This window comes from Trichoderma camerunense (assembly GCF_050948025.1).
Source record: "Trichoderma camerunense strain CBS 138272 chromosome Unknown V8C40scaffold_13, whole genome shotgun sequence".
Lineage (NCBI taxonomy): Eukaryota > Fungi > Ascomycota > Sordariomycetes > Hypocreales > Hypocreaceae > Trichoderma > Trichoderma camerunense.
In genome coordinates, this window is record NW_028145357.1 from 129129 (window position 1) to 153054 (window position 23926).

A 23926-nucleotide genomic window follows, 5' to 3' on the forward strand; every position below is an offset into this window, starting at 1 on the left:
CGGTAAAATCATCTAGATCTCATCCTCAACAATCTTATCAAATATTGAATTCCATCTATATATCGTATCTGAATACGAGCAATTCACAATTGAAACAATGAGACTTGTCATCTCTGATCCACTCCTCCGCAATCTCAATCTCGTCAATCTTGCATAAACCTTTATCTCCAACCTACATCTCAGCTTTTAAAAGCATAGGAAGCTAGTCTCATCTATACAGTAGACTCGCTTGACGACGACAACACTCCCAACCAACTCCGCTGATCCACAAACGCTCAAACCACCATACAATCCCTCCCCAGTCTCTCCCCGTCTAGAACGAACACAGACCCCGATTGTCTAGAACGATCACAGACTCCGATTCACGTAATCCCCAAAGCAGCCCTACCGCTTCCCAAAAATCCTCATCCTCATCTTTCCTATAAATCCCCCCCCTTCTCCCTCCCTCCATTCCAACATTCTTATTCCTCTTCCCATCCTCAACAACAATAACAAAACAGTTAGCAATCTTTCAAGATGCAGTTGTCCGCTCTTCTCGCCCTCATCCCCCTGGCCGCTGCCCTTCCCCAGTCCCGGGGACCCGTCGAGGCCCGTGATGAGTGCGCGGCCCAGTTGAACAGCTGTGGCTCACACTGCCGCTTGTTCCAGTTCTACCCTTCCATCCAGTCTCCTTGCGCTGATGAATGCTACAAGGCTTTTGGCGAGGTAAAAATTATAACAGTCCTTTATTAATCCCTATTTCCTCACATATTATTTATAAATCTCTCTTACATGACTAACCCTACTGTAGTGCAAGTCAAACCGAACTGAATCCCTCGACGTCGAAGCCCCTGTTGAAGCCCGCGCCGTGGAGGTTGAGACCCGTGATAGCAAATGGGAGGAGTGCGCAGCCCAGTTGAACAGCTGTGGCTCGCACTGCCGCTTGTTCCAGTTCTATCCTTCTATTCCGTCTTCTTGCGCTGCCGAATGCTATAACGCCTTCGACGAGGTAAATTATAATAGTCCGTATAGATCTCTCTTACATGACTAACCCTTACTGCAGTGCAGGACAACCCCTGTCAAGGCCCGCGCCGTGGAGGTTGAAACCCGCGACAACAACGAGGATAACTGCTTAACTGCCTACGTGGACTGCTCTCACAGCTGCCCTGTTTCTCAATTCGATGAATTCGTAGGAGCTTTCAAGGGCCCCTGCCATTCTCAATGCAATGAAGTTTACGAGCAGGTAAGATATAGCAATGCTTTTTTAAATCACTATTGCCCAAAAGCTCTTCCCCTTAGGATAACTAACTCTACTGGCAGTGCACGGCAAACCAGACTGAAAAGCGCTCTGTTGAGGTGGCCCGAGACAACGGCTCGGAAGCCACCACCGCCTGCTACGGTAACGTAGCCTCGTGCAAGCACAAGGGCACGCCCGTCGCCGAGTGCTACAGCAACCTCGCCCGCTGCATCGAGGACGTCCTCCAGAAGTTCACGTAAAGAGCCATTTTCGGCGACGTCTTGTCCTGGCAACCCGTTGCGCCCTTCTAGGGGACGTTGAGTGTGTGTGTACGCACGCCCTCACGGATGATCCAAGGAGTGGCTCATCTGACAGGACAACGACCATGATGTGATGCGCCTGATATATCTAGATATATCAGATCAAAGGGAAGGCTTAGCAAAGGGAAGGCTGAGCAAAGGGGAGGATGAAAGGGGAGGGGGTTGAAAGGAATAGCATCACATCCATAAAAAGAGTCTACGACTTAGAAAAAAAACCTAGCGAGACAATATATTTTGTGTCAACGGGAAATGAATTATCTCTCCTCTCCTATGACTTAACTTACATTGACAATATTATAGCAGTATCATGTAGCGAGACAACAGCTTCTGTCTTAAAAGGACATGGCTCATCTATGCTCTTCTATGACCTGACTTATATTGACCATATTCACAACAGCAGTATAGCCCGTCAGAGAGTCCTTGTTCAAAGTCCAATATCACTCATCGCCCACCACTCACCACACAAAGACCTCATCACCAAAAACAGACGCAAAGAAAACAAGCATTAAGCCAGACGGCCAAGTCCATCCATGCACGTATATGATAACCCCCCTCTCTAGTTACCAAGCTACTAGTAGTAATACATCAAAACATTTGCCCTAACCCACAATCTCATCACTAAACCTCCCCCCCCAAACTCTCTCCCCGTTGCTTTTTATAATCCTCCCCTCTAGCAAATCCCTTATTCGTGTAATAAGCTTTCATTTTCACTCCTCGCAAAACAAGCCTTCCGGGAAGAAGTTTGTTTTTTGGGAGGTTTCTGCGCCATGCACTCCAAAAAAGTTTCCCCTGTTTCCATCCAGTACCAATCCTTGAAAGAGAAAAGAAAAACAAAACAGCAGAAAGAATAAGAAACGAAAAGCTACCAAGTATTACTGATACAAACCGCGAGGTTGTTTGCTTCACAAATGCCACTCATTATATGCAGATTTGACCCAAAAAGGGGGAAAGAGTCTTTTGTCGAACCCGCTCCGGTTAGGTGTCAATCATGCCATCGGCAATGGCGAGACGTTGCTTAGCCGTCTTTGCCCGCTTGCCAATTCCTTTTCCTCTGCCCTTCTTGCCCTTTGGCTCGCTTTCGGCTGGGGTAGCAGTGCCAGATGCACCAGGCTTGCTTCCATCGTCAAAGTTGCCCTCACCTATAAAAGTAGGATTAGATTAGTCTCCGAGCTCCACGTTTCCTTTTCAGATAGAGTATGTGCCGGTCTGCTTACCTTCATGATACATGTCATCCAGGCTGGCGGGCGCATCTGTCCTCTTCCGCTTGCCGCTCTTCTTCTTCTGCTTCTCGTATTCTCCAGATTCAAGAAGTTCCTTCTCACGACGCTCAATCATCTCGGCTTGCTCGTCGTCAGCCAGCCACATGGCAATATCACGGTTGCGATTCTCTGGAGCACGGCGGCCGGAGAAGTCGACGCTAGCGCCTCCACCCTGGATAACGACTCGCTGGACTTCTTCCTTCTGAAGAGCGCGCTTACGAATACGCTCTTCGATGGTACCGCGAGTGATGAGTCGGTAGACGGTAACCTGCCTGGTCTGACCCAGTCTGTGTGCTCGGTCCATGGCCTGAGAATCAATGGTAGGATTCCAATCAGAGTCGTAGAAAATGACAGTGTCCGCAGACGTGAGGTTGATACCAAGACCACCCGCACGAGTAGACAACAGGAAGATAAAAATCTCCGGGCGGGTCTGGAAGTCGTGTACGGTATCACGACGATCTTCCAATTTAGTTGAACCATCCAGTCGGCAGTACTTGTAGTTGCGGAAAGTGAGGTATTCTTCCATCATGTCGATCATGCGAGTCATCTGGAAGTACAGCAACACACGATGACCTTCAGCCTTGAGCTTGAATAGAAGCTCGTCCAGCTTGGCCAACTTGCCGCTGTCGGTGACAAAGCGCTGCATGGAAGGAACCGCAATGTTGGTGAACCGCTTCTTATCGTGGTCCGGCTTGGGGAAAATCTTGTTGATGGGGTACAGTTCCATCGGCACCTTCTTCTCAACCAGAGCACGCTCGTCGTATATCGTAGGTCCATAAAGCGTCTTGCGAATGTGAGTATTGAACATGACATTCTGGCGCTCGGCGACGGCGCCGGGGTTGTTGCAGAACACTTGGACGGGCGGAGCCGACGCGCGAGGTCTTGCTGCCGGTTCCAGCCGGCCAAGGCCAGAGTCTCGGTAGGCTACCTTGGCAACATTCATCAGGCTGCTGAGAATGCCCTCGTTGGTAATTTCTGCCAGAGGCTGCCAATTGCGGCGCTCTCGAATTTTCAACAGGCAATGAGCAGGCGTAAAGTTCTCATCTTCCTCATCATATGCGATGCTCATGGGACCCAGTCTATCACGCTTCTTAAGCTCTCCCACAGCACGGTCAAATAAATCGCTGTGTGTGGCCTTGTAGACGTCACCAGCTGACGCATCAGCAAAGCGTAGCCACGAGAAGGCTTTGTCGTCACCAGCACTGGCTTTGACATTCTCCGGCGTCCAGATGTTCATCATGTGGTTCAAAGCCTTGTTGCGCCAGCCGGCCGTCTGGTTATCATGCCCAGCCTTGTCAAGTCGGCCGCCTTCCGTCCAGACGAGAGCCGGTAGCTCGTAGTCTACCAAGCTCCTGCTGGAGTATCCCACGGAGACAGTGCTACCCTCTCTAACAAACGAGGCGGTCTCGGCAAAGTATCCAAAGGAATAGGGGGCGGTCACTTCTGCGCGTTCAAACAGGTCTGGGTGGTTGCAGACCTTTCTGAATTGCATGACCAAGTTCATCAAAGTACCCGAGTCCTGGTCGTCGCCCATGGTAGCCTTTTCAACGAGGTCCATAATGTTGATCTGGTTACGCAGGTTGCTGTAGTAGGCCCGCTGTCTGTAGGTGAGGTTACAGAAGACGTCCATTTCAATCTTGTCGCCAAGTTCCTTTTGCACATGCTTCTTGACACGACGAAGCATAAACGGCTTCAGAATCATGTGAAGACGCTTGAGCTGGTCCTCGTTCAGTTTCGTGTTACTCTGAGCGTGAGATTCAATGTCCTTGGAGAACCATTCACTGAATTCGTCATGGGAGTCAAAGAGCGACGGCATGATGAAATGCAGCAAGGCCCACAGCTCCTGCATGTTGTTCTGGATAGGTGTACCGGTAAGCAACAGGCGGTTTCGGCAGTGGAAGCCGAGCAAGCACTTCCAACGAGAACTAGACGAGCTCTTGATGGCTTGGGCCTCGTCGAGGATCATGTACTGCCATCGCATTTTCTGGAAGTAGGCCACGTCGGACACGACAAGCTGGTATGAGGTGACACAGACGTGGAAGGGCGCATCCTTTCGGTAGGTGGTGTGTTTCCGGTCCCAGAACTTTCGCAGCACTTTTCGGTCGCCAGCGCTTCCCCAGTACGGGAGAATCTTGAACTCGGGAACGAACTTTGCAATTTCCTGCTGCCAATTGTGCAGTGTAGAAGCGGGCGCCACCACCAAAAACGGACCCCAAATGTCGTGCTTTTCGGCCAGGTAGGCCATGACGGAGATGGACTGGACAGTCTTGCCGAGACCCATTTCGTCTGCCAGGATACCGTTGATGCCTTGTTCGTAAAGGTTGACGAGCCAGTTGAGACCCTTGAGCTGGTACTCTTTGAGCTGGGCGTTGATGAGCTTGGGCTGCTCGATCTCGACGTCGCCGAGACCGGTTGGGTTTTGAAAGTTCATCTCGCCTTCGTCGTCCATGTCCAGGCCCTTGTTGTTGAAGTCGCGCGCCTTCTTCTGAGCTTCGGCAATGGCATTCTGAGCATTGGCCATGGCAGCCGCCTGCAGAACAGACTCGTCTTCATTATCAAAGTCGAGGTTTTCAAAGTCGGTAACCTTGGAGCCCAAGGGCCCGGTGGGCTCTTGTATGGACAGCTTGTTCTCGGAAATCCGCCGCGCATCGGGGGCAATGTCGGGGTTATCCGTGCTGCGCTCGACTTCGTCCGTCTTGATCTTCTTGCCGATAAAGTGCGAGTACAGTTCGGTCTGAGAGATGAGGAAGTTGAGCTTCCTCTTCTGGCGAGCGGCTTCGCGGTCGGCTTCTTCCTTTCGAGCATTCTCAATCTCCTGCTTCTCGGCAGCCTTGCGCAGGTCACGCTCTTCACGCTCGTTGCGCTTCCAGAAGCCCATCATGTCACGCATGACACGCTTTGCACGGGCCTGCAGGTCCTTGGTGCCCTTGTTCGTGCGTAGCTGCCAGCGCTTGGCCTCTTTGGAAGCCAGAATGGCCGTCTTCTTGAGATTGGAACCTCTGGTAGCATAAGAGTCGACGGCGAGCTTGAACGTCTTGCTGACGTCTTTGCGGGCCATGTCACGCCAAATCTGATCGTAAATTTGGTTGTAGCCCTTGGAGATGAATTTCTTTTCGAGATCCGGCACGTCATCGACCTTTTCCTTGTCCTTGGTAGATTCCTTTTCCTTGGTAGCCTTTTCCCCGTCGCCCTTGGACTTGCCCTTGATCTTGATGCGAACTCGGCCCTCTTCTTTGGGCGGCAGCTCTTCACCAGCATCCAGAGCGGCCTGGGCAGCCTCTGCAGAATCCTTCTCGGCTTGCTTCTGTTCCTTGGATTTTTTAGGCCGTGTTCCTCCGCGGCCCTTGCCCTTCTTAGGGGTCTCAGCATCGGATGCCAGGAAGCTAGACATGGTGCCACCTTCAAGGTTGAGCTCAACGTTGCGGGCAGGGCCCTTGATGCCCTTTTGTAGAATGAGTTTCGTTTGCTGGGCCTTCTTGTTGGCCCTCTCGGCATCACGCAAATGTTTCTGGCGCTCTTCCTCATCTTCAGCAGCTTCGGCTCTGGCGAGGGCGGCCTCCTTCTGTTCAATGGTGACGGCCATTGACTTTTCACGTCGTCGCTTTCGCTGCATGTCCTTTTTACGCTCCTTTTCGGCAAAGAGTTCTTGTTCGCGGACTTCGTGGAGGGCCTCGTCGTAAAAGACATCGTCGTATCGGCGTTTTCCTAGATCCGAGTGCTCGGCCAGCCTCTTTCCAGTGGTTTTGACAAACTGTTCGCGTCGGGCATAGGCTCTGTCAGAGTCGAGATCAGCCATAGTGCGCTGGCGTTTGAAAGCTCCCTCTTTGTAAGCTCGATCGCTAAACTCTGTCTCATCCAGAGACTCGGCCTGCTTGTCAAGCAGTGCCTCATGATTCTGAATTGACCTTTCCATTTCGCTTGACCACGTCTTCTGTTTGGGCTGGCCGTTGGCTTGTCGCTTTGACGGTGCTCGAGGAGTGGGAGACTCCTTCTTGATGGACGCGCGACGATTCTTTTTGGAGCCATCGTCTCCTCTAATCTCGGATGCACGGCCCTTGGTGGGTTTCTTGGCGGTCTTCTTCTTGATGACGATTTCGGGTCTCTTGACTGGGGCAGGTTCAGGCTCGGTATCAACCTCCTTCTCCATCTCGGTATCGCCGTCGTTGTCGGGCTCTCGGACCTCAAACACGGGGGGCGCCAGCGTAGGCTCTTTCTTGGGTGATGGCTCTTTGGCCGCGGGCTTGGGAGCGGGCTCGGAGTTGGAGAGGATGTTGGAAAAGGACATTGGGTCGGCAGCTCGGCTCTGAGATGCACCGTTAGCACGACGAGTTATTACCGAATGGTGATCAATCGATCATTGAGTTGTTTGACGGGAAAAGAAGGCGTGATGGAGAAGAGGCAAAAATGGCGATAGGGTATTGATAGTGAAAAGAGAGGGAAATAAAACAAGTCAAACAAACGAGTGTGGCCGAATTGTACAGGATCCGGCAGGATCTGTGTGCATGCGTGCGTGCGTATGTGTGTGTCTTTTTCCTCTTCTTGCTTTGGGGAGAAAAAGAGTTTGTACTTACAGAAGCCGGCTTCGGCGGTGACGGGGCTGCCAGTTCAGTCTTCATCATGGGCGGCAGGGAGGTGCCGTTTGTTGCAGAATGCGTCGCGGCAGGCGCATGCCTCGAGACTGGTGAAGTCATGTGCGAGTGACGGCTGGGCGGACTGTGGGAGCCGGTCGTTGCGAGGGCTGGGTGGGAGTGCGAGAGCGAGAGCGGGCTAGTCGGCCGGCGGTTGAAGGACGAAGCCCTGGCGCGAGGCGATGAATAATTGTCACCGTTGCGGTAAGACGACTGGTGTTGCTGGTCAATTGGCTGCGGGTACTGGTATGGCTCGCGGGAGTGGTACGGCTATAGGAGAGGGAAGAGAGAGAGGAAAATCACGTTAGAAGACGCGTTGAGAAATCAGGGATGGCGATGGTGTCGGCATGGCAAGGGTTGGTGAATTTGGGGTTGACGATTTTTTTTTTCGGGGGGGGGAGGGTGGTGGTGAGGAGAGATGATTGCATCGACGTTGGTGGAAGAGGAAAAAAAGGGTACGGCTCAATTGAACAAAGCAAAAGGCGCATGCGCGTGGGCTTAAGGCCAAAAAGCGAAAGTGGACTTTTAGAAGGTTGAGGTGCTTACCTTTGGCGTGGCCACTTGGGGCGCGTGTTGCCTCGAGGCGGCGATGGGGCGCTCCTTGGTCGTGTCGGTTGTTGGATCGTAGACTCTGCCGCCGGGATGAAGGTCAGAGGCGGCCGAGGCTGAGGCTGAGGCTGAGGCTGAGGACGATCGAGGTGATGCCGCGATGGGCACTGACACTGGCACTGACGAGACGGCACGAGGCGGAGGAGGATAGTAGGCGCCCGGCGGGTGCAGCGGCGAGGCAGAGGGGCCCTGCTGATGCGGCTGCTGTTGATGCTGCTGAAGCTGGTGATGGCCGGGCGACGGCGCCAGCACAGGCGGCAGCGGGTGCGCAGAAGCCGAGGACGCCGGCGTCGACGACGGCATGTATGGGCTGTGGTTCTGGCTATGGCGCGGCGGCGATTGGTGATGCGGGTTTGCGTCGCTGGATGCGTAGGGCAGAGGCGGATGGAACTCGGCCTGCGTGTGCGTCGAGGGAGACCGCAGGCTGAAGGTGGAGTGCCGCGAGCTGGGGTTCATCACGTCGCGCTGGTTGCGATCTCTGTCCATCTCCCGCTCTCGTTCTCGCTCACGGTCACGGTCTCGTTCCCGATCTCTGTCTCTGTCTCTGTCTCGATCTCGCTCGTCGTCGCCGCGCCGGTGCATCACCGTCGATCGGAAGCTCGAGTCCATGGTGGACAAGGCTGAAGGTGAAGGGATGGCCGGCCGGGATTTGCAGTCAAGAGTAAGGTAGAGTAGACAAGTAGAGTAGAGTAGGGTAGAGAGGCAGGAGAAATCTAGTACTCGTCCGAGACACTCGAGCCCATGTGTCTGTGTGTTTTACACGCGCTCGCGGCCACGGGGCATCAGTCGGCAATGGCAAGCAGGCGAGGGAATGGTGAGAACTAGAAGGAGGAGTGCAAGAGTCGCGTTGGATGGGATGGGATGGGATTTGATGGGTGGATGACAAAGTCGGCTAGAGCTGGGCTGGGCTGGCAGGAAAAGCCTCGCTAAAGAATGATATGATGGCGATGACGAAGGCCTGCGCAGAGTCTGGGCTGGACTGGACTGGAAGCTGCCACAGCGCGAGTGCTTTTTTTTTTTTTTGCCTTGATTTGCTTTGCTTTTCGCTTATTTGCTGCTTTGCAGACGAGCAGGAATATACTCGAGTATTATTTAAAAGAAAAGTAGTTGCGCCAATGTTGGCTTATCGGCCAAAGCCAGTAGTCAATGGTCTCGTCACAGTCACAAAGGCTGATGCTCGTCCACGAGGCTGCTGGCGATGGCTTCAAGTTGGGCTGCACCACAACAACAGCAGCAACAACAACACACGGGGCGCAGAGATGGCAGAAGCAAGATGGAAAATCACAGCTACGGAAAGGGAGGGACCAGCCAGGCGGAGTCGCAAGGCAAGGCGAGACGAGACCCGTGGTGATGGTGGACTGACTGATGCGTTGGCTCAACCGAGTCTGGAGCCGGCCTGTCCGCCCTGGGCCGTTCTGGAGATCCGGATCTACAAAGCATTTTTTTTCTTCCCTTCCCCTTCCATCCTTTTTCCCTCTGGCGCGCATGCAGCTCCCGAGCACATACAGATTACGGCACAAGTTGCGGGCCTAGCTAGTAGTATTGCTAGCTGACCTCCACTTGTTGCTCTTGGGGAGATTGGCTCGAGCAGCGCCACTGGAGAAGAGGGAAAAGCCACCAGACCAGAACTTTGTACTGTAGGTGATGATTCGTCTTCTGGCTGGATTGGATTGGATTATTTGGACACGGTTAGCTGGGCTGGTGGAAGCACGGTGTGTGTCAGTCCAACAAACTGGCATTTAGCCGCCTCACGTCTCATCGCCATGAAGGGATTTCATTCACGTTCCAAGCCCACGATGCATCGCCAGCTGCGCCGTCTCAGCCAATCATGCAGCCCAGATGCAGCAACGACAAGCTGTGGGCTGTGTCCCCTGGCTACGGTATACTCGTAAGCCACGGGATTAAAGATGTGATGAATCCGAAACCATTGATTGCATCTCACCATCTTCATCCTTGTCCTCGTCTGTATCTTCTCTCTCATCCTCACCCTCATCTTCCTCTCTAGTATCCGAAAGATGTAGAGCCGCCACGACACCATTATGTACTTCAGCAATCCATGTCATCTCCATACTAATTCCAATTCCGGTCGTCCTTGTTTTGCTGTTTCTCCTGCATTCTGCATCACCACAGGGGCCCTGCCGATTCCCCATACATACTCCAACCCGCTAGTCTCACGCCTTGCAGCACGCGCTACTCTTCTTTGCAATCTGACTGATTGCCTCGTCTCTTGGCAGGGAGATGAGATGCTTCCAGAGCCTCAATGTGACGAGATAAGCAACCCAGGCGTGCTACCACCAAAGGGCATTCTGTCACAGCGCGCAAAACACCACAGAGTAATAGACAATAGAACCACCTATCTAGCTCTCTACCCTGCAGCCATACAAATCCTTCCTATTCCTCTCCTGGGGGAAAAAACTGTGAAGAAGTAGACATACGTGATGCAAGTCACACAAAGTCTCAATTTTTTTTTTCGTTTCCTCTCCGCCTTCTTGGTTCATTCACTGAGACTCGGACCGTTCGGCGATAGCGTCTTTCTTCAGCCCGGCTTGTTTTCTAAGCTCCGTGCCAAGAAGACAGTGTCTACGTATACGACACTGTGTATGTGCCTTGATTGGCTTAGAGAGGTATTTTACGTCATACGGCCTATCTAATCACTTGTACTTCGTAGTATTCCGCAATCCAAAATCGGTACTTTCCACGATTGGCTTCTTCAGTTTATGAGATAAGTAAAGGAAGCAATGAAGAAAACCTCCAATAAATATAAGAAATAGCTATTTACTCGAAAAGGGAAAAAAACCATATGTAACTATTTCATTCTTCAAACCGACCGACCGGCACAAATATTTATCCCCTTTGCAACCAATTTATTAGCTACATGTACAGGGTAATGTTGCAAGGTACTAGGTAGTAGTAGGCATTGAGGCTCTAACTTTAGAGATCATCTGCTGTTAAAGACCTGTTAGCTCCAGCTACACTTATCCTGGAAGAGTGGCACTGAAAAAGCTGACATCACTAACAGTCCCTTAACAGCCTTAGCTAGCGCATAATCTTCGACAAGAGCTGCAAATTCATGTTCTTTGCTTCATTGAAAGACAGCCGTAACGTGTCACTGCACCCGGAGCTATTGGATAATTGGGGTCCCGGTTCATGATGCATTGCTCGTTTATTCATCTGTGATCAGTAATTGGCTGATTTCTGCTACTATTACTACTACTACTACTACTACTACTACTACAAGTCTTGCCGTGGTGGATCAAGATGCACCTACAGATGATGGCAATAAGCATCCGTTGATTCACGTAAACATCTTTGGGATAGCATAGAAATAACATAGACATGGATATCCTAAGAGGGGCTCAGATATATGTGTAGAGTGCTCGTTGAAGCTTGCATTTCTTCGTCGTATGGCATTATGGATAGATCTGGGGCCTTGTCTGCATGTACTAGGAGTCTGGTGCCTGGCATGCCGCTGTTGGATGGTGATACTTCGCTACATGACAACTTCGACATGTAGGTACCGCTCAAGCTATACTGGAAAATGTGCTCAGGAGTTTCGGGTTGACCGAGGGGTCAAGGAAAATTGTGCTTGACCTTGAGATCAGCGGAGTGGAATGGGCACACCCAACAGGGCGTCACCCACACGACTTTACAGAGAATCTTTTAATTCCCTCAAGCAGAATATTAACATGTATCTGCATATACACCGATGAGATCAGTAGATCCGAGAGGATTAGTAAAGATGTGCTCTATGGCTGTGTCACATGCACCTCCATTGCCAGCAAATCCTAACCATCTATTGCGCCTGTTGCCCATTCGCGATGTCATGATACCACCAAACATGACCACATCCTAGATAGTTCTTCTTTCATACAGAGCTGAATGCAGTCAGATATTCCACCAATAGAGATATATTGGGTTGTAATATCAGCGGGGCCTAGAAAAAAAAAACCTGTTCAAGGTTCAAAGTTCAAGGTTGTAATACCATAAGCAAGGTTGCGATAACAAAAGAAGGCTACGATTACAAATAATTTGAAACGTATCAGCAAAAGAACCTATGCACGCTGCAATAATCGCATTATCGACTCCGGTAATCCGAATCAAAGCTCCAATGTTTGGTTACTTTTCGGTGTCTCGGTGGATAGTATTGACGTCTTCACAGCTGTATATGGAGGGAGCAGCATCAAAAGAACCCAAAAAGGCCCGAATATGAGCAAGAAACAAGGCTGTCGACGTCAAAGATAAGTAGATACAAAATAGATATATAAACAAGTGATATACAGAAAATTATTCAGATCGGAGCATTCAAACAATGTTATTGAGTACTTTACCTTGCTACAGTCTGCAAGTTGAGTCAGATTCCTGCTTTCTCCCTTTTCATATCTCTTTAGTCAAAATGGCGAAGAAAACCCCACGATTTGAGTCGTTCACTGGGACTCTATCCTTATCTTTTTGGCATGCTGTGCTCCGAGAGTTGGATATAACCATTCGACTTTTAAATTCGAATGCAACTGGGTTTCTGTTCGTTTTCATGGGTGGACTTCTGTCTAGAGTCATCAGAACAACCTTGCCACTGGCCGAAATGCTCCCGTTACTCACAGAAACAGCCATGCTGGGGCTTCTTTGTAACTATATCTTTGACATTGCCAACCAAACGTCGTCTCCAGACGAAGACTACATAAACAAGCCAGATCGTCCTATTCCTGCTGGTTTAATGACCATTGAACAAGCCAAGACCCGCTGGGTGTTAACGTGGGTATTGGGGCCTGTCACTCTGTACAGTCTGTTCGGCGTTTGGCCAACGATGCATCTTTTGCATTGGGAGGCCTTGATAACAGTATGCTATGTATGGCCCAAGTGGTTTGGCTGGTTCATGCGCAGCTACTTTGCTTCCTTCTCATACTGCATCCTGGGGCGGATCTTGAACTCGGTCCTGGCAAGGGATGTGGAAGCTTGGAACATCAGTTTCACCATGGACTGTATCATCTTTGCCTGGCTCATGGGCACAATACATATCCAAGAATTTCACGACCTTGAGGGTGACCGAAAAAGCGAGAGAAAAACTCTTCCCATGTTGCTTTCTGACCGAGGCATAAAAGTTCTTCGAGCAGGCACCTCTCTCTTTGTTCTCGCCTTTGGCACATGTCTTTGCTATATTGGATATACAGTAATGGACAAAGATATCGCGATTTTGCCGCTGTGCATTCTGCAACAGTTATTATCTAATGTTCTCGCTTATAGGATCTACGCATCTGACGGGCCCGCAATGGATAAAAAGACTTATCGCCTCTATTATTACGGCGCGGTATTGGCGATTCTGTTATGTTTGTCTCTAATGGAGAAACGGCTGGTTTGATGGGCGATGATTATCACGCTATAGTGTCACGACTTGGTTCTTATGGTCGCGACAATGGGCCTACAGGGAAGGCCGTTGTATGGACCGATAGACCAATCAGGGCTGTCGCATGCAAGGAACAGGAAAGCTAGGAAAGCCAGCTTTCCAAATGATCCAGAATACACGACTGGATATATGAGTTCACTTCATGTCACTCATTAGAATACTTAGATAGCCAGTTGTTATCAACACAGCGTTTACGATACAATCAGATCGGAACCCAGACATCTATTCTTATTCCTATTACTAGCTGGTGATAAGATTGCCCGTTACCGACCTGATCGCGCCGCCAACATATACTTTAGAACCTAGAGGTTTATCCCTTGGGAAAAGCTAACCCTATAATACTTGTAGGACGCAGTTCGTCACATATAGATACATGAATCTACTGTTATATTAACAATGCCTTGATGCTTCTCATTGTTTGGTCTTGATTGGTAAACTCGTACCTATCAAGCCACTTGTACACGGCCCTTCAGCTTTGACCGCAACAAAAGATCCTACCATGCATGTATCCGCCATTTCATTTCCGACTCGGGAAACGACGAATCCTTTTGAATACGAATCCCATTGTTTTACTAAAATAAAGCGAAGATGGCGCCTTTACAGAATCCTTCTGTCAATATCGGCTACTGGCATCACATTGAATGGCTGCTTAAGCTGGGTATACGCAAACAATATGAAACCTTGTATTGTGCGGCTGAATTTGTTCCATCAATCTTATTGATGGATGGTTATTGATCAAAGCTTTACTTGGGCAAACACGAAGGGCGCCCGCATACAAATACGATACTATCACTCGGCCTTACCGATGCCTGAGCGAAATTGAGAAGACGGAAACTAATACGGAGACTAACAACACGGATACATACTTGCAAACAATTCAACATGACGCCTAGCTGGTAGGATTGGCTAATGCGAATATGTACGTGATGTAGACATTTCAATGTTCTTGGCTTGTATATACCTACATGTAGTTACAAAAAGCATTAGCACTCTGCTTTGTATAAGACGCACAGCGAAGCCGACTTTTGGATTCAAAAACTTTCTCCAAGATTCACCCTGCACAAGCATCCTGTTCACTGCCATCTGTATACTCCACATCCCTCACAATGAGACTTCACTGGGTGCTATCCCTGTTGCCTGCTGTCCACAGCATCTTTGCTGGGCCACCCAGACCCAACACCGCTAAGAATCTCGTCGAAACCTTTGACCATTATCCTGCGAACTACACGAAATCCAAACTTCTCATCGGCAGAAACTCCACTGCTGACACCTGCAAACCAGAGCCAACGTCGCGATACCTCAACTCTGTCACCGAAAGTACGTCCCGACTTGTGATCCAGTGGCGTCTTTTCCTGGTCTTACGCTGATATTTGCACAGAGTTTGCCGTCAATGGCACTGGAATCCCAGAAGTCGATTTCGATGTAGGCGAGTCGTACGCGGGCCTTTTGCCAATCAGCAACAAGACCGATGAAAAGGACAACATGTTCTTTTGGTTCTTCCCAACCGTCAATGAAGAGCACAAGGATGATAAGGAAATCGTCATCTGGCTCACCGGCGGTGTATGTTCAACTCAAAGTATCTCCTACCCCTGATTCCTATTTGCTGACCGAGCCCAAACAAACAGCCCGGCTGCTCGTCTCTCGTCGCCTTGCTCCAGGAAAACGGGCCCTTTTCCTGGCAACCTGGAACCTTGAAGCCGAAGCGCAATCCATGGAGCTGGCACCTTCTCACAAACGTCGTCTGGATCGAGCAACCCATCGGCACGGGCTTTTCCAAGGGTGAACCCAGCATCACCAATGAAGACGAACTGGCTGTTCAATTCATGGGTTTCTGGCGCAATTTTGTCGACGTTTTTGGCTTGCATGGCTGGCGTGTCTACATCGCGGCGGAGTCGTATGGCGGCTTCTACGGTCCATACATCTCAAGCCACTTCATTGACTCCAACGACACGGATCATTACAATCTGGCAGGCCTGATAATTTACGACGGAGCTATAACTGGCAAAACTGTCCAATACAACCTCCCGATTCTGCCCTACATCTCTCGCCACGCATATGAGTTTGCTCTCGATGACAATACGTTGTCTCTTGCCCGTCAAATTTCCGACGAGTGTGGTTTCACCGAATTCTATGATAGGTATCTTACGTTTCCTCCATCAGGCAAGCAACCTACCATTGACCTTGTAACGAACATGCTGCCTAACGTTACGTCCATTGCCAACGAAACTTGTGTCGGAACGTTAAGAGATACGGTCCTGAAAGCGGCTTTCATGGCAAACCCCTGTTTTAACGAGTTCAATATCCTTGACCATTGCCCTACGGTCTATACCCCTATCGACGACGATCCCTATTTCAACCGTACAGACGTGAAAACCGCCATACATGCTCCCGCTTCGACCCCTTGGCAATCATGCTCTGCACCTGTCTTCAACACTTACAATAACACAGACGGATCTTTGCCATCAGGCCAGAAGCAACTCCCACGAGTCATTGAAACAACGCAAAATGTCATCTTCGCCCATGGCGGTGCTGACTGGATCATTACCATGGATGGTGTCCTCTTGGGCATCCAAAACATGACATGGGGCGGGGAGATGGGCTTTCAGTGCAAGCCCAAAGATCCTTTTTATGTTCCCCTTTACGGCTACGATCCCACTCAAGATCCGCCCGAGTATTACGCTGGCGATATGCCAGCTGGGTCGGGTGTCCTGGGGACAGTGCACGAGGAGCGAGGATTCACTTTTGTGGTGACGCAGTTGGCAGGACATCAAGGGCCGGGATATGCTCCTGCTGCCTCGCTTCGGCATTTGGAGAAGCTGTTGGGGAGGGTCGACAGTATGAGCCGCACCGAGCCGTTTACGTTGCCGGAGCTGAGGAACATTACGCAGCTTGAGGAGCCTCTGGGGATGGGAATTGTGCACATCCCGGAAGGTAGGGGGTCGACAAAGCCGTTGGAGGGTTAGATTAGCAGAGGGAGAAGATTGGGGGAGGGACTAGAGCTGTATGAGTTGGAGGGTCAATAGATGATGGAGATGATTGGGGAACAGGAATTGTTGGAGTTGGAAGGTTGGCTTAGAAGATGGTGATGATTGGGGGGGCCGGAGCTGTTAGAGTTGGAAGGTTAGTTTAGATGATGGAGGTGATTGCGGGACTGATGCTGTTGGAGTTGAAGAGTATGTAGATGTTGAGAACATGTGGTTTGAAGGACTCAGGCATGGCACAACATGGCACGGCATATCAGACAGTAGATAGACTTTTAGAATAGAACCTTTAGAATAGACTATTAGACTAGAATTGCACTGCGCCGCAGAAGCACACAGCATCTTATCATGCCGCCAACTTCACCGCATCACCCGCCCTTTTGTGAACAACACCCTCAGCAGATGCTTCATCACCACATTCCCTCCGTGGTACTGCTTCAGCAACCTCTTTGCAAACACCTTATCGTGTTCCACAGTGTACTCCTTCAGCTCCCCCACAGACTTGAATATCCTGACCTTCTTCCCTTCATTCTCATCCCCGCCTTTCCTGCCCCAGTCGATCAAGTCGACAATGTTGACGTGCGTGGTCCGAAGAATCTAATCATCAAAATGCTTCCCATCAGCCTCTATCAAAAGAATCAAGAGAAATAGAGGAAACACATACCTTTTTGCACTCTCGAATCTCATCCGGCGGATCAACCTCCCCCACCGCCTTACAAAGCGTCCTCCAAGCCGTCAAATCCTTCTCATCCCCAAACCACATCTCAACCTCCCTCACAAGCGCCCCCTGATACTTCCCCCATGCATGATTCTCCTCATCACTCCTCCTACCATCAGGCGAAAGACCCTTCCAGCCCTGGAATCTCCTCAATTTCTTCCACGAGCCCTCCGGCGACAAATGAGGATCGTACACGAATCCCGCAAACGAAGTGAAGAACCCATCTAGTGGCGTCTCTCGCACCTCTGCCTTCCCCTTTCCTTTAGTATCCTTCTTCGACTCATCAATTCTCTGCTTGTGCTTCCCCCACATATGGCTCTTCAACGCCCTCTTCGTCAAAAAGTCCTCCCACTGCCCACCCTCCAAACACGTCATGCACGCGAAATGCTTCTCGGACGAAAGCACATGCATCGTCAACTCTTCCTGCGAATCAAACTCCGTCTCGCAGCGCACGCACTTCCAGGCATCTTCCTCTTGTTCTATTGTCGCCGCTGGGTCTGGGTCCGAGTCGTGCGCTTTGCTGTCTCGTAGATGCATCGCCAGCGCGGCGTCGTTCTTGAACACTCGATTGCAGGGCGGGCAGAAGGCCATTGTATGGTATCATAAAAAGAACCATCAACTAATCTAGAAAGAAAGAGAAAGAAGAGAAAAAAAAAAGAGTAGAGAGAATAAAACCTCGAGATTACCTGATCTTTTTCTCGTTGGGAGGCCCATCACTTTCTCCTCACCTTCTCCTCACCTGCGCCCAGCCATAATGCAGCCAACAGGCACCTGACAGCTCACCTTCCCCTCAGATATATAGAAAATGGTCAGAGAGGTATTATTGATTGGGCGACTTACTACTTACTCCTCATAGGACTCGTGTAACCGCTCCAGGCAGCATAGATTAATTCTTGTTGGCCGAGCCTTGCCATGGGGTAATATATATACCAACCGCTGCCCATCTATTTCAGACGGACCAATCGTTACAGGACAGACATACCATCATCTATGCAAATCATTCTTCTAAAAAAGCCACAGTTACATCACTTGGGACGGCAAAGGGGACACACAGATTCTGCAAAGCGCTGCTTCATTCATCAAACCAAAGGCGACTATGCCAAACTACATACTCATCGCTTCCAGCACGTTGGCCAGCCCGCTTGATCCCCACGGTGAGGAAACGCTGCCAGACAAACAGCACCGTTGACAACCTTTAGCTCTCAGACTCACAAGCATAAATACAAATAGACAAGGAAGAAGAAATGCCATCACGCCGGGCTGGACGGATCGCCCATGCTGCCACTACCACCGCTGCCACCACTGCCTGTGCTCCGTCTGCTGTCGTGCACGCCGAACCGCTTCGTGTACATGGGGCGTCGTGAAATCCCCATGCCGACGGGAGAACGAGGCTCCTCGTCGCTCGGCTGGGTGAAACCGCTGACGTCGCTGAGCATACTAGAGCTGCGGCCTCGCGATTTGGCGCCGCGGAGCTCAAAAGAGGTCATGGGCGGGGATTGCCAGGCTGCCAAGCCGGGAGGACCCAGCGACAGAGACGTGGAGGAGTGGTTCTCGCCATTTACGCCTCCCCAATAGTTGACACTGGCAGGGAAATGCGCGGGAGCAGCAGGGTTCGGATTCCAAGGAGTTTGCGGCTGCTGCTGCGGCAACTGTTGTTGCTGTGGCTGAGGCGAATGGAAGGGAACGTGGACGGCTGACTCGAGTGAGGCCATGTCAACAGGCAAGCCGTTGGCCTGGCTCATGTAGCTTCTAACTGTCTGCAACTCGTTCTGGAGGCTGCGGAGATGCTCAGCTTTCATATTGTTGTTGGCATAACTCTGCCCCAGCTGATCGTTGAATGACTTGTCCGAGTTGACAATCTGCTCCTGCCAGCCTGCACGTTCACGCTTTCGGCGCTCCACCTCGTTGAGACCCCGGTTGTTTGCATCGGTGATGTTGGCGAGTTCGTTTTCAACCTTGGCAATGCGAGTGGCAATCTTGTTGCGCTTGGTGTTGAGGTTGCCCTTCTCGTTGTCCTTGGACTGGACCTCGCTCTCCAGCGTCGCCTTGTACTCGCGAAAACTCTTCTGCGCTGCATCATAGAGCTTCTTCTCGCCCGAGTAGGATCGCTCCATCTTCTTCTTGTTCTCGGCTAGCTCTGGCGAACCGTCAAACTTCTTGAGCTGTTCGGCCTGGGTTTCCGTATCGCGTTCGGCCTGTGCTTTCTGGGTCTCTTGCTGGCGGATCTTTTGTCTATACTTGTCATCGCTGTGGCCGGCCGAGGCTAGTTGGTTGTCCGTAAGCTCGTTTTCCTTCTTGAGAGCGTTGATTCTCGATTTCCATTCTTTTCGCCACGTCTTGAGGCGATTTTTCTCGTCGTTGAGTCTGACTTCTGCGGCTGCAATGGAGATGCTTAGAGTGGTGGCGGGGGAATCAGGTTGTAGTGACTGCTGAGAGCCAGACACGGCGACAGGTACGTTGCTATTCTCTCGGGCGGGTTCCTTGATGGTCCGAATGCTTGTGGAGAAGACAACCTTGTCAGTCCTGATATCCACAAACTCACAGACGTATTTGGACGATGGGCGGAGCCCATAAATGTCTCCTGTCCAACGGGTACCGCCTCGACCGCCATCGTCTGCTTCGACAACAGGGAAGATGCGTGTAGGTTGCCAGAATGCGTTGTTCACTTTGACGTAAAAGGGCTTGGACGTATCGACACCGGCCGGCCGCGTGATTGCGTGTCCGTTGGCGGTGGTAGGGAGTGGCGGTTCGTCGTCTAGATCCGGAAAGTGGCTCGTATTGAAGCATACTTCGTCGCTACCGATATATGAGATCCATATCTGCTTAGGTTGTGTATTGAAAGGTGCGTTTCCGAGGTTGTGAATGTCCGTCGTGTTGACGCCGAGTGATTTCGAGGGCACGTGGGACGACTCGTATTCCTTCATGACAACAATCTTTGTGCTGGCCAGGGCAGCCCATAGTGGCTGCTGCAACCTGACCTGCGTGCTTTGCTTTCTTCTTTTCTTGTTGGTGGAGGCGGGGGCTGCCGGTTGAGGGGGGCATCCGGTCTCCGTGTCGGGCGTATTAAAGCCAGTGTCGTGGGCAATCTCACCGTTGATGGAAATGGTTGCTACGGGCTTCCCTGCCTCGGGATCATGCTGGCCAGACGCTGCGTTGGCCTTTTCTCTCCTCAAGTACCACTCACGAATATATCTTACGAGCCCCTGTGTCAAGATGTGTATGGCCAGTCCGCTCCGAACCCACGCAAACGCGCTTCTCTTATCGTGCATGACGGAGGTCGACTCGAACGTGCTGCTCAGGGCAGAAGGCACCTGCCAGTCCTCGGGGATATGCCTAGCAAGCCGGGACCAGTGGGTTCTCGTACTGCGGATGACATGGTTGATGACGATCCAGATGAAACAGGTAGTGAGGCCTCGGGAGCCGCCGTTCCTATACGTGGTGCCGCCGCCGAGGGTGATGGCGATGATGGGTTTGGCGAGATCCAAGATGGCGTCCTGGACCGGCTGCCACAGAAACAGCCAGACGAGGAGGAAGAAGAAGTCCATGCAGACAACGGTGACGAGGGAGGGCATGGTGGAGTGGCCATCGAAGATTTCGGCAAAGTTGAGGTTGATGCCCGAGCTGGTGGTGACGGGGGGAACAAAGGTCAGACAGGTAAAGATGCCGTAGATGATGGAGAGGGAAAGCGTCGGGAGCTGCATGAGGATGATGAGGATGGCGAGCGTGTCCTGCATAGGGAGCGTCTTGAGGACAGTGGCCACCATGTCGATGGGTCCGGAATCGCGGTGGACGTCTGCGTTCTTGAGGGCGTTGACGTCGATCTGGCGATGACCGCCGTCGACATTGGTAGCAGAACCGGAGCCTATATGAGAAGTGCACGACTCGGACGTGGACGTCTCAGAGTAGTTGCCGACGGAAGCCCTGCGAGCATCGGTGGAGCGGTCGTGGAAGTCGATGGCGGCCTTGGAGACGCCGTTGGGCAGCACAAACTGCGGCCCTGCGTGGCCCGCGCCATGATCGGCCGGCCTCGCAGGGCCCTCGGGAGGATTGAGGCTCTTCCTGCCAGTAACTCGCTTTGCCGGGGCTACGAGCCCATTCTCTTTGGTGTCGCGATGAGCGGCTCCTGACTGTCGCTTGCTCGATCCCGATGCGCGAGGCATGCGCGGCTGCTTCTCTCCCCCCACTGACTGCCGAGCAACCCTAGGACCTGTTTCGAGGCCAGGGCCAGCAGTAGCGGGAAGGGAATTGTTTACTTTCCTCTGGCTTCAGTCTGCGCGTGCTGGTCTGTCGGCGTGCTGGAGTCGGATTGCGGGAAGGATTGTTGCCCTTATTTTTTTGGTGGTGGGGGAGAAGGTGAGTTGAAGTTGGTTTGCTGATAATTGCAGGATGTCGTCGTCATTCGGAGACCGCTGGCGTGTGTCTGCGGCTGGACAAGAGAGGGAACAAGGCACTTTGCCTTGCACGGTCCAAACAATGTGCCGTCGGTGGGCGCTGATCGAGAAGCCGTCGTCGTTGCGAGGAATTCGGGGTGGAGGAGTGAGATTTTGACCCCCCAAGACAGAAGCTGCTGGAAGTGGTAGAGGAAGCGAAAAAAACGAAAAGCAGCGACTGTACCCACGAACCGGGGAATATTAGAGCGTGGTAGAGGGGGCAGCCGCCGTGTTGCAGGGCTTGCAGCGCCAGAGCTCTAGGGCCTTTGGGCGGGCTTCCAGGGCACAGGAGGCGCTAGGGCGGGCCCTGGATCTACCGTTCTACAGCGCGCTAAGGGGGCATGTGGGGATTCACAAGCCAGCGGATGTACTGTACAAGTACCTGTACTCGTACTTTGCTTCCAGTCGGCACAAGGCACATGCAAGCGCAAGCAACTGGACGGACATTTTGCGGGTTACGATACTACATCCCCTGTCCCCCCGGTATTCTCCCAGCTAAACCAGAATGCGAGGAGGCAGGCAATGCAATGCAATGGAACGAAGCGGTGGGTTTGCTCATGGCTTTTCCGGCTGACGCAATCCTCCAGAGCCGTTGGAGAGCAATCATGTCTTGGATCAATTTTAGCATTTGATCGAAGACATCTGATGGGCTGGGCTGGGCTACTAAGGCAGAGGTACTTTGACGGAGTATTAGGAGGTACCGCCACCGACGACTTGTAGCCGTCCGACTGCTAGGGCCGGCGAAAGGGTACAAATGCAGTGCAGTTTGAGGTACAAGTCAGTCAGCAACGTACATGTACCGTACTGTGCTCCAGCCGTTGGCGCCGCCTTCAATGTTTTCTGACACATGACAGAGCCACGACATTCGAGGAGCACCTTAGGTAGATAACAAGCATAATCCACTCCGGGAGAGGAGCAGAGTGTGATGAGCACAGTACAGCAAGTGGTATAATACCGGACCAGCATACCTTGACGATTCACAAGGCTACTAAGCTGGATTGATCACGGCAGAAATGCCCATAACTCGCTGCAAGCGCGGCAACTAAAGTAGACAGGGGGAGGAAGTCGATAGGCCTCTAGTGTATCCCTTGCAGCTCTCCGGGACGCCGAGTGACCTCCCCCAGCCGGTATGAACTCGAGCCAACGTCCGATCATTCATCAATTGTATGTACTGTACCTACAAGCCGAATTAGCAGCGCCCCGAGACCGAACGGTGCAAACAGCTGTGGGCTTTTTTCAGCGCCCCAGGAGCAAAGCAGCTCCAGCGGTTGTCGCCCCCGGAGCCGCCGGATCAGCGGGCCACGGGCAAACGACGCAGCAACTGATCCTTCTGGCAAAGCCCATTTTAGCGCACAGCTGAATCTGATGTTTGGCTCATAGGCCACGTCGGGACTTGGATTGAGGCTGTCGGCTGTTCTTGGCCGGAAAAACTCTCGATAGGCTGGCGCGTGGCCTAGGGCGGGTTAAGCTTTTGCCATGCGGTACGTACCAACGGAAAGGAGGGCCAGCGGCAAGGGATCTGACGTCGCTGCCAGCCCCTTCCGAGGGGGGACCCCAGTCGCCATGTTGTTGGTACTTGCAAAGTGTAAAAAGTGTAAGTGAAATAAAGCAGCGTCAATAGATCTTCAAATGTGTACAGCAGTAGAGTCGTACTGTAGCATAGGCTGAACCAGCAGCAATTGAGAGATATAAAAAAAAGTCCCTGGCCATAAGCCGCAATTCGCTCATCTCGTGCTGCTGCCATCCAGGAAGACCAATCACCATTGGCACAAAGAAAAAGCCGATGGGCACGCGCTCCGTGTTTCGAAAGGACGCTTTCGTACATGTACTCGGTACATCATCCCGCTTGCACGTGCAAGCGCTGTTCAAGGGGACCCCCGCTTTCAGATGTTATGTTTCTTTGCAAGCCAAATTTAAAAAAAAAAAAAATGAAAAAAAAGAGAAGAAATCAGCTGTCAAGTCATTCTCACGCTGCCGCTAATGACGCACAAGCTTCTTCTTCTTCGCTCTCATTCTTCAATCGTAGGCGCTAACAGTTGAAAAATCTCTGGCCCGATGGAGCCTCCAATTTCCCTGCGCAGACTCTTTCTTTTCTTCACACTCTACACTACAGTACAGCGATCACGAAAAGTGGGGGGTCCTCGTCGGAAACACACCGACACGGTCCTTGTACTGTTTGCTGCTAGTTGCTAGCAATGCTACTCCGTGCAAGCTGTATCCCTGACTGAACTGCCGCTGCACATACAGACGATGCCTCAATCCCACTAAAGGGGGTTAGAATCAGCGTGACATTGAAGCGGCAGACAGCAGGCGAGTTACTGCATGAGTGCTGACTCTTGCCTCCCATGCAACTTGCACTTGGCCTGT

General features: G+C 51.6%; 8 protein-coding genes across 8 annotated transcripts; 4 read left to right on the forward strand and 4 right to left on the reverse strand.

Annotated features, from left to right (window-relative positions):
• Positions 1-516: 516 nt before the first annotated feature.
• Positions 517-1751, forward strand: V8C40DRAFT_280611 (uncharacterized protein; the record flags this gene model as incomplete). The annotated part of the gene is made up of 4 exons (XM_083221422.1): positions 517-705; positions 791-988; positions 1043-1222; positions 1300-1751. 4 exons carry the CDS (start codon positions 517-519, stop codon positions 1474-1476), a joined length of 744 nt encoding a protein of 247 aa, XP_083071071.1. The 3' UTR covers positions 1477-1751.
• A 401-nt stretch (positions 1752-2152) lies between these two features.
• V8C40DRAFT_250003 (chromatin-remodeling ATPase INO80) lies at positions 2153-7900 on the reverse strand. Its single transcript, XM_083216873.1, has 3 exons — positions 7367-7900; positions 2751-7098; positions 2153-2675 (listed from the first exon to the last, which is right to left on the reverse strand). The coding sequence occupies exons 1-3, from the start codon at positions 7484-7486 to the stop codon at positions 2512-2514; spliced, it is 4632 nt and encodes a 1543-aa protein (XP_083071072.1). The 5' UTR covers positions 7487-7900; the 3' UTR covers positions 2153-2511.
• Positions 7901-9921: 2021 nt separating this feature from the next.
• On the forward strand, positions 9922-10511 carry V8C40DRAFT_51621 (uncharacterized protein). Its single transcript, XM_083223061.1, has one exon. The coding sequence runs from the start codon at positions 10072-10074 to the stop codon at positions 10459-10461; it is 390 nt and encodes a 129-aa protein (XP_083071073.1). The 5' UTR covers positions 9922-10071; the 3' UTR covers positions 10462-10511.
• Positions 10512-12425: 1914 nt separating this feature from the next.
• Positions 12426-13389, forward strand: V8C40DRAFT_280613 (UbiA family prenyltransferase; the record flags this gene model as incomplete). Its single annotated transcript, XM_083221423.1, has 1 exon — positions 12426-13389. The coding sequence occupies one exon, from the start codon at positions 12426-12428 to the stop codon at positions 13383-13385; it is 960 nt and encodes a 319-aa protein (XP_083071074.1). The 3' UTR covers positions 13386-13389.
• Positions 13390-14536: 1147 nt separating this feature from the next.
• On the forward strand, positions 14537-16393 carry V8C40DRAFT_275868 (Alpha/Beta hydrolase protein; the record flags this gene model as incomplete). Its single annotated transcript, XM_083220766.1, has 3 exons — positions 14537-14747; positions 14809-14990; positions 15056-16393. 3 exons carry the CDS (start codon positions 14537-14539, stop codon positions 16391-16393), a joined length of 1731 nt encoding a protein of 576 aa, XP_083071075.1.
• A 378-nt stretch (positions 16394-16771) lies between these two features.
• Positions 16772-17720, reverse strand: V8C40DRAFT_267633 (uncharacterized protein; the record flags this gene model as incomplete). The annotated part of the gene is made up of 2 exons (XM_083219867.1): positions 16772-17008; positions 17076-17720. The coding sequence occupies 2 exons, from the start codon at positions 17718-17720 to the stop codon at positions 16772-16774; spliced, it is 882 nt and encodes a 293-aa protein (XP_083071076.1).
• A 464-nt stretch (positions 17721-18184) lies between these two features.
• V8C40DRAFT_250015 (uncharacterized protein) lies at positions 18185-21707 on the reverse strand. The gene has a single exon (XM_083216874.1). It carries the CDS (start codon positions 21287-21289, stop codon positions 18380-18382), a length of 2910 nt encoding a protein of 969 aa, XP_083071077.1. The 5' UTR covers positions 21290-21707; the 3' UTR covers positions 18185-18379.
• Positions 21708-22551: 844 nt separating this feature from the next.
• V8C40DRAFT_250016 (uncharacterized protein) lies at positions 22552-23261 on the reverse strand (the record flags this gene model as incomplete). Its single annotated transcript, XM_083216875.1, has 2 exons — positions 22552-22736; positions 23049-23261. Coding segments are annotated over 2 exons (348 nt in total), but the record flags the coding sequence as incomplete, so codon positions are not given.
• Between the last annotated feature and the right edge of the window lie 665 nt (positions 23262-23926).

Coding starts and splice junctions, on each gene's coding strand:
- V8C40DRAFT_250015 (XM_083216874.1), bottom strand. CDS start 21,289: ATGCCTCGCGCATCGGGATCGAGCAAGCGACAGTCAGGAGCCGCTCAT.
- V8C40DRAFT_51621 (XM_083223061.1), top strand. CDS start 10,072: ATGTACTTCAGCAATCCATGTCATCTCCATACTAATTCCAATTCCGGT.
- V8C40DRAFT_250003 (XM_083216873.1), bottom strand. CDS start 7,486: ATGACTTCACCAGTCTCGAGGCATGCGCCTGCCGCGACGCATTCTGCA. Junction 7,099..7,366: donor CACCGCCGAAGCCGGCTTCT/GTAAGTACAAAC, acceptor GGTGCATCTCAG/AGCCGAGCTGCCGACCCAAT. Junction 2,676..2,750: donor GGATGACATGTATCATGAAG/GTAAGCAGACCG, acceptor CTACTTTTATAG/GTGAGGGCAACTTTGACGAT.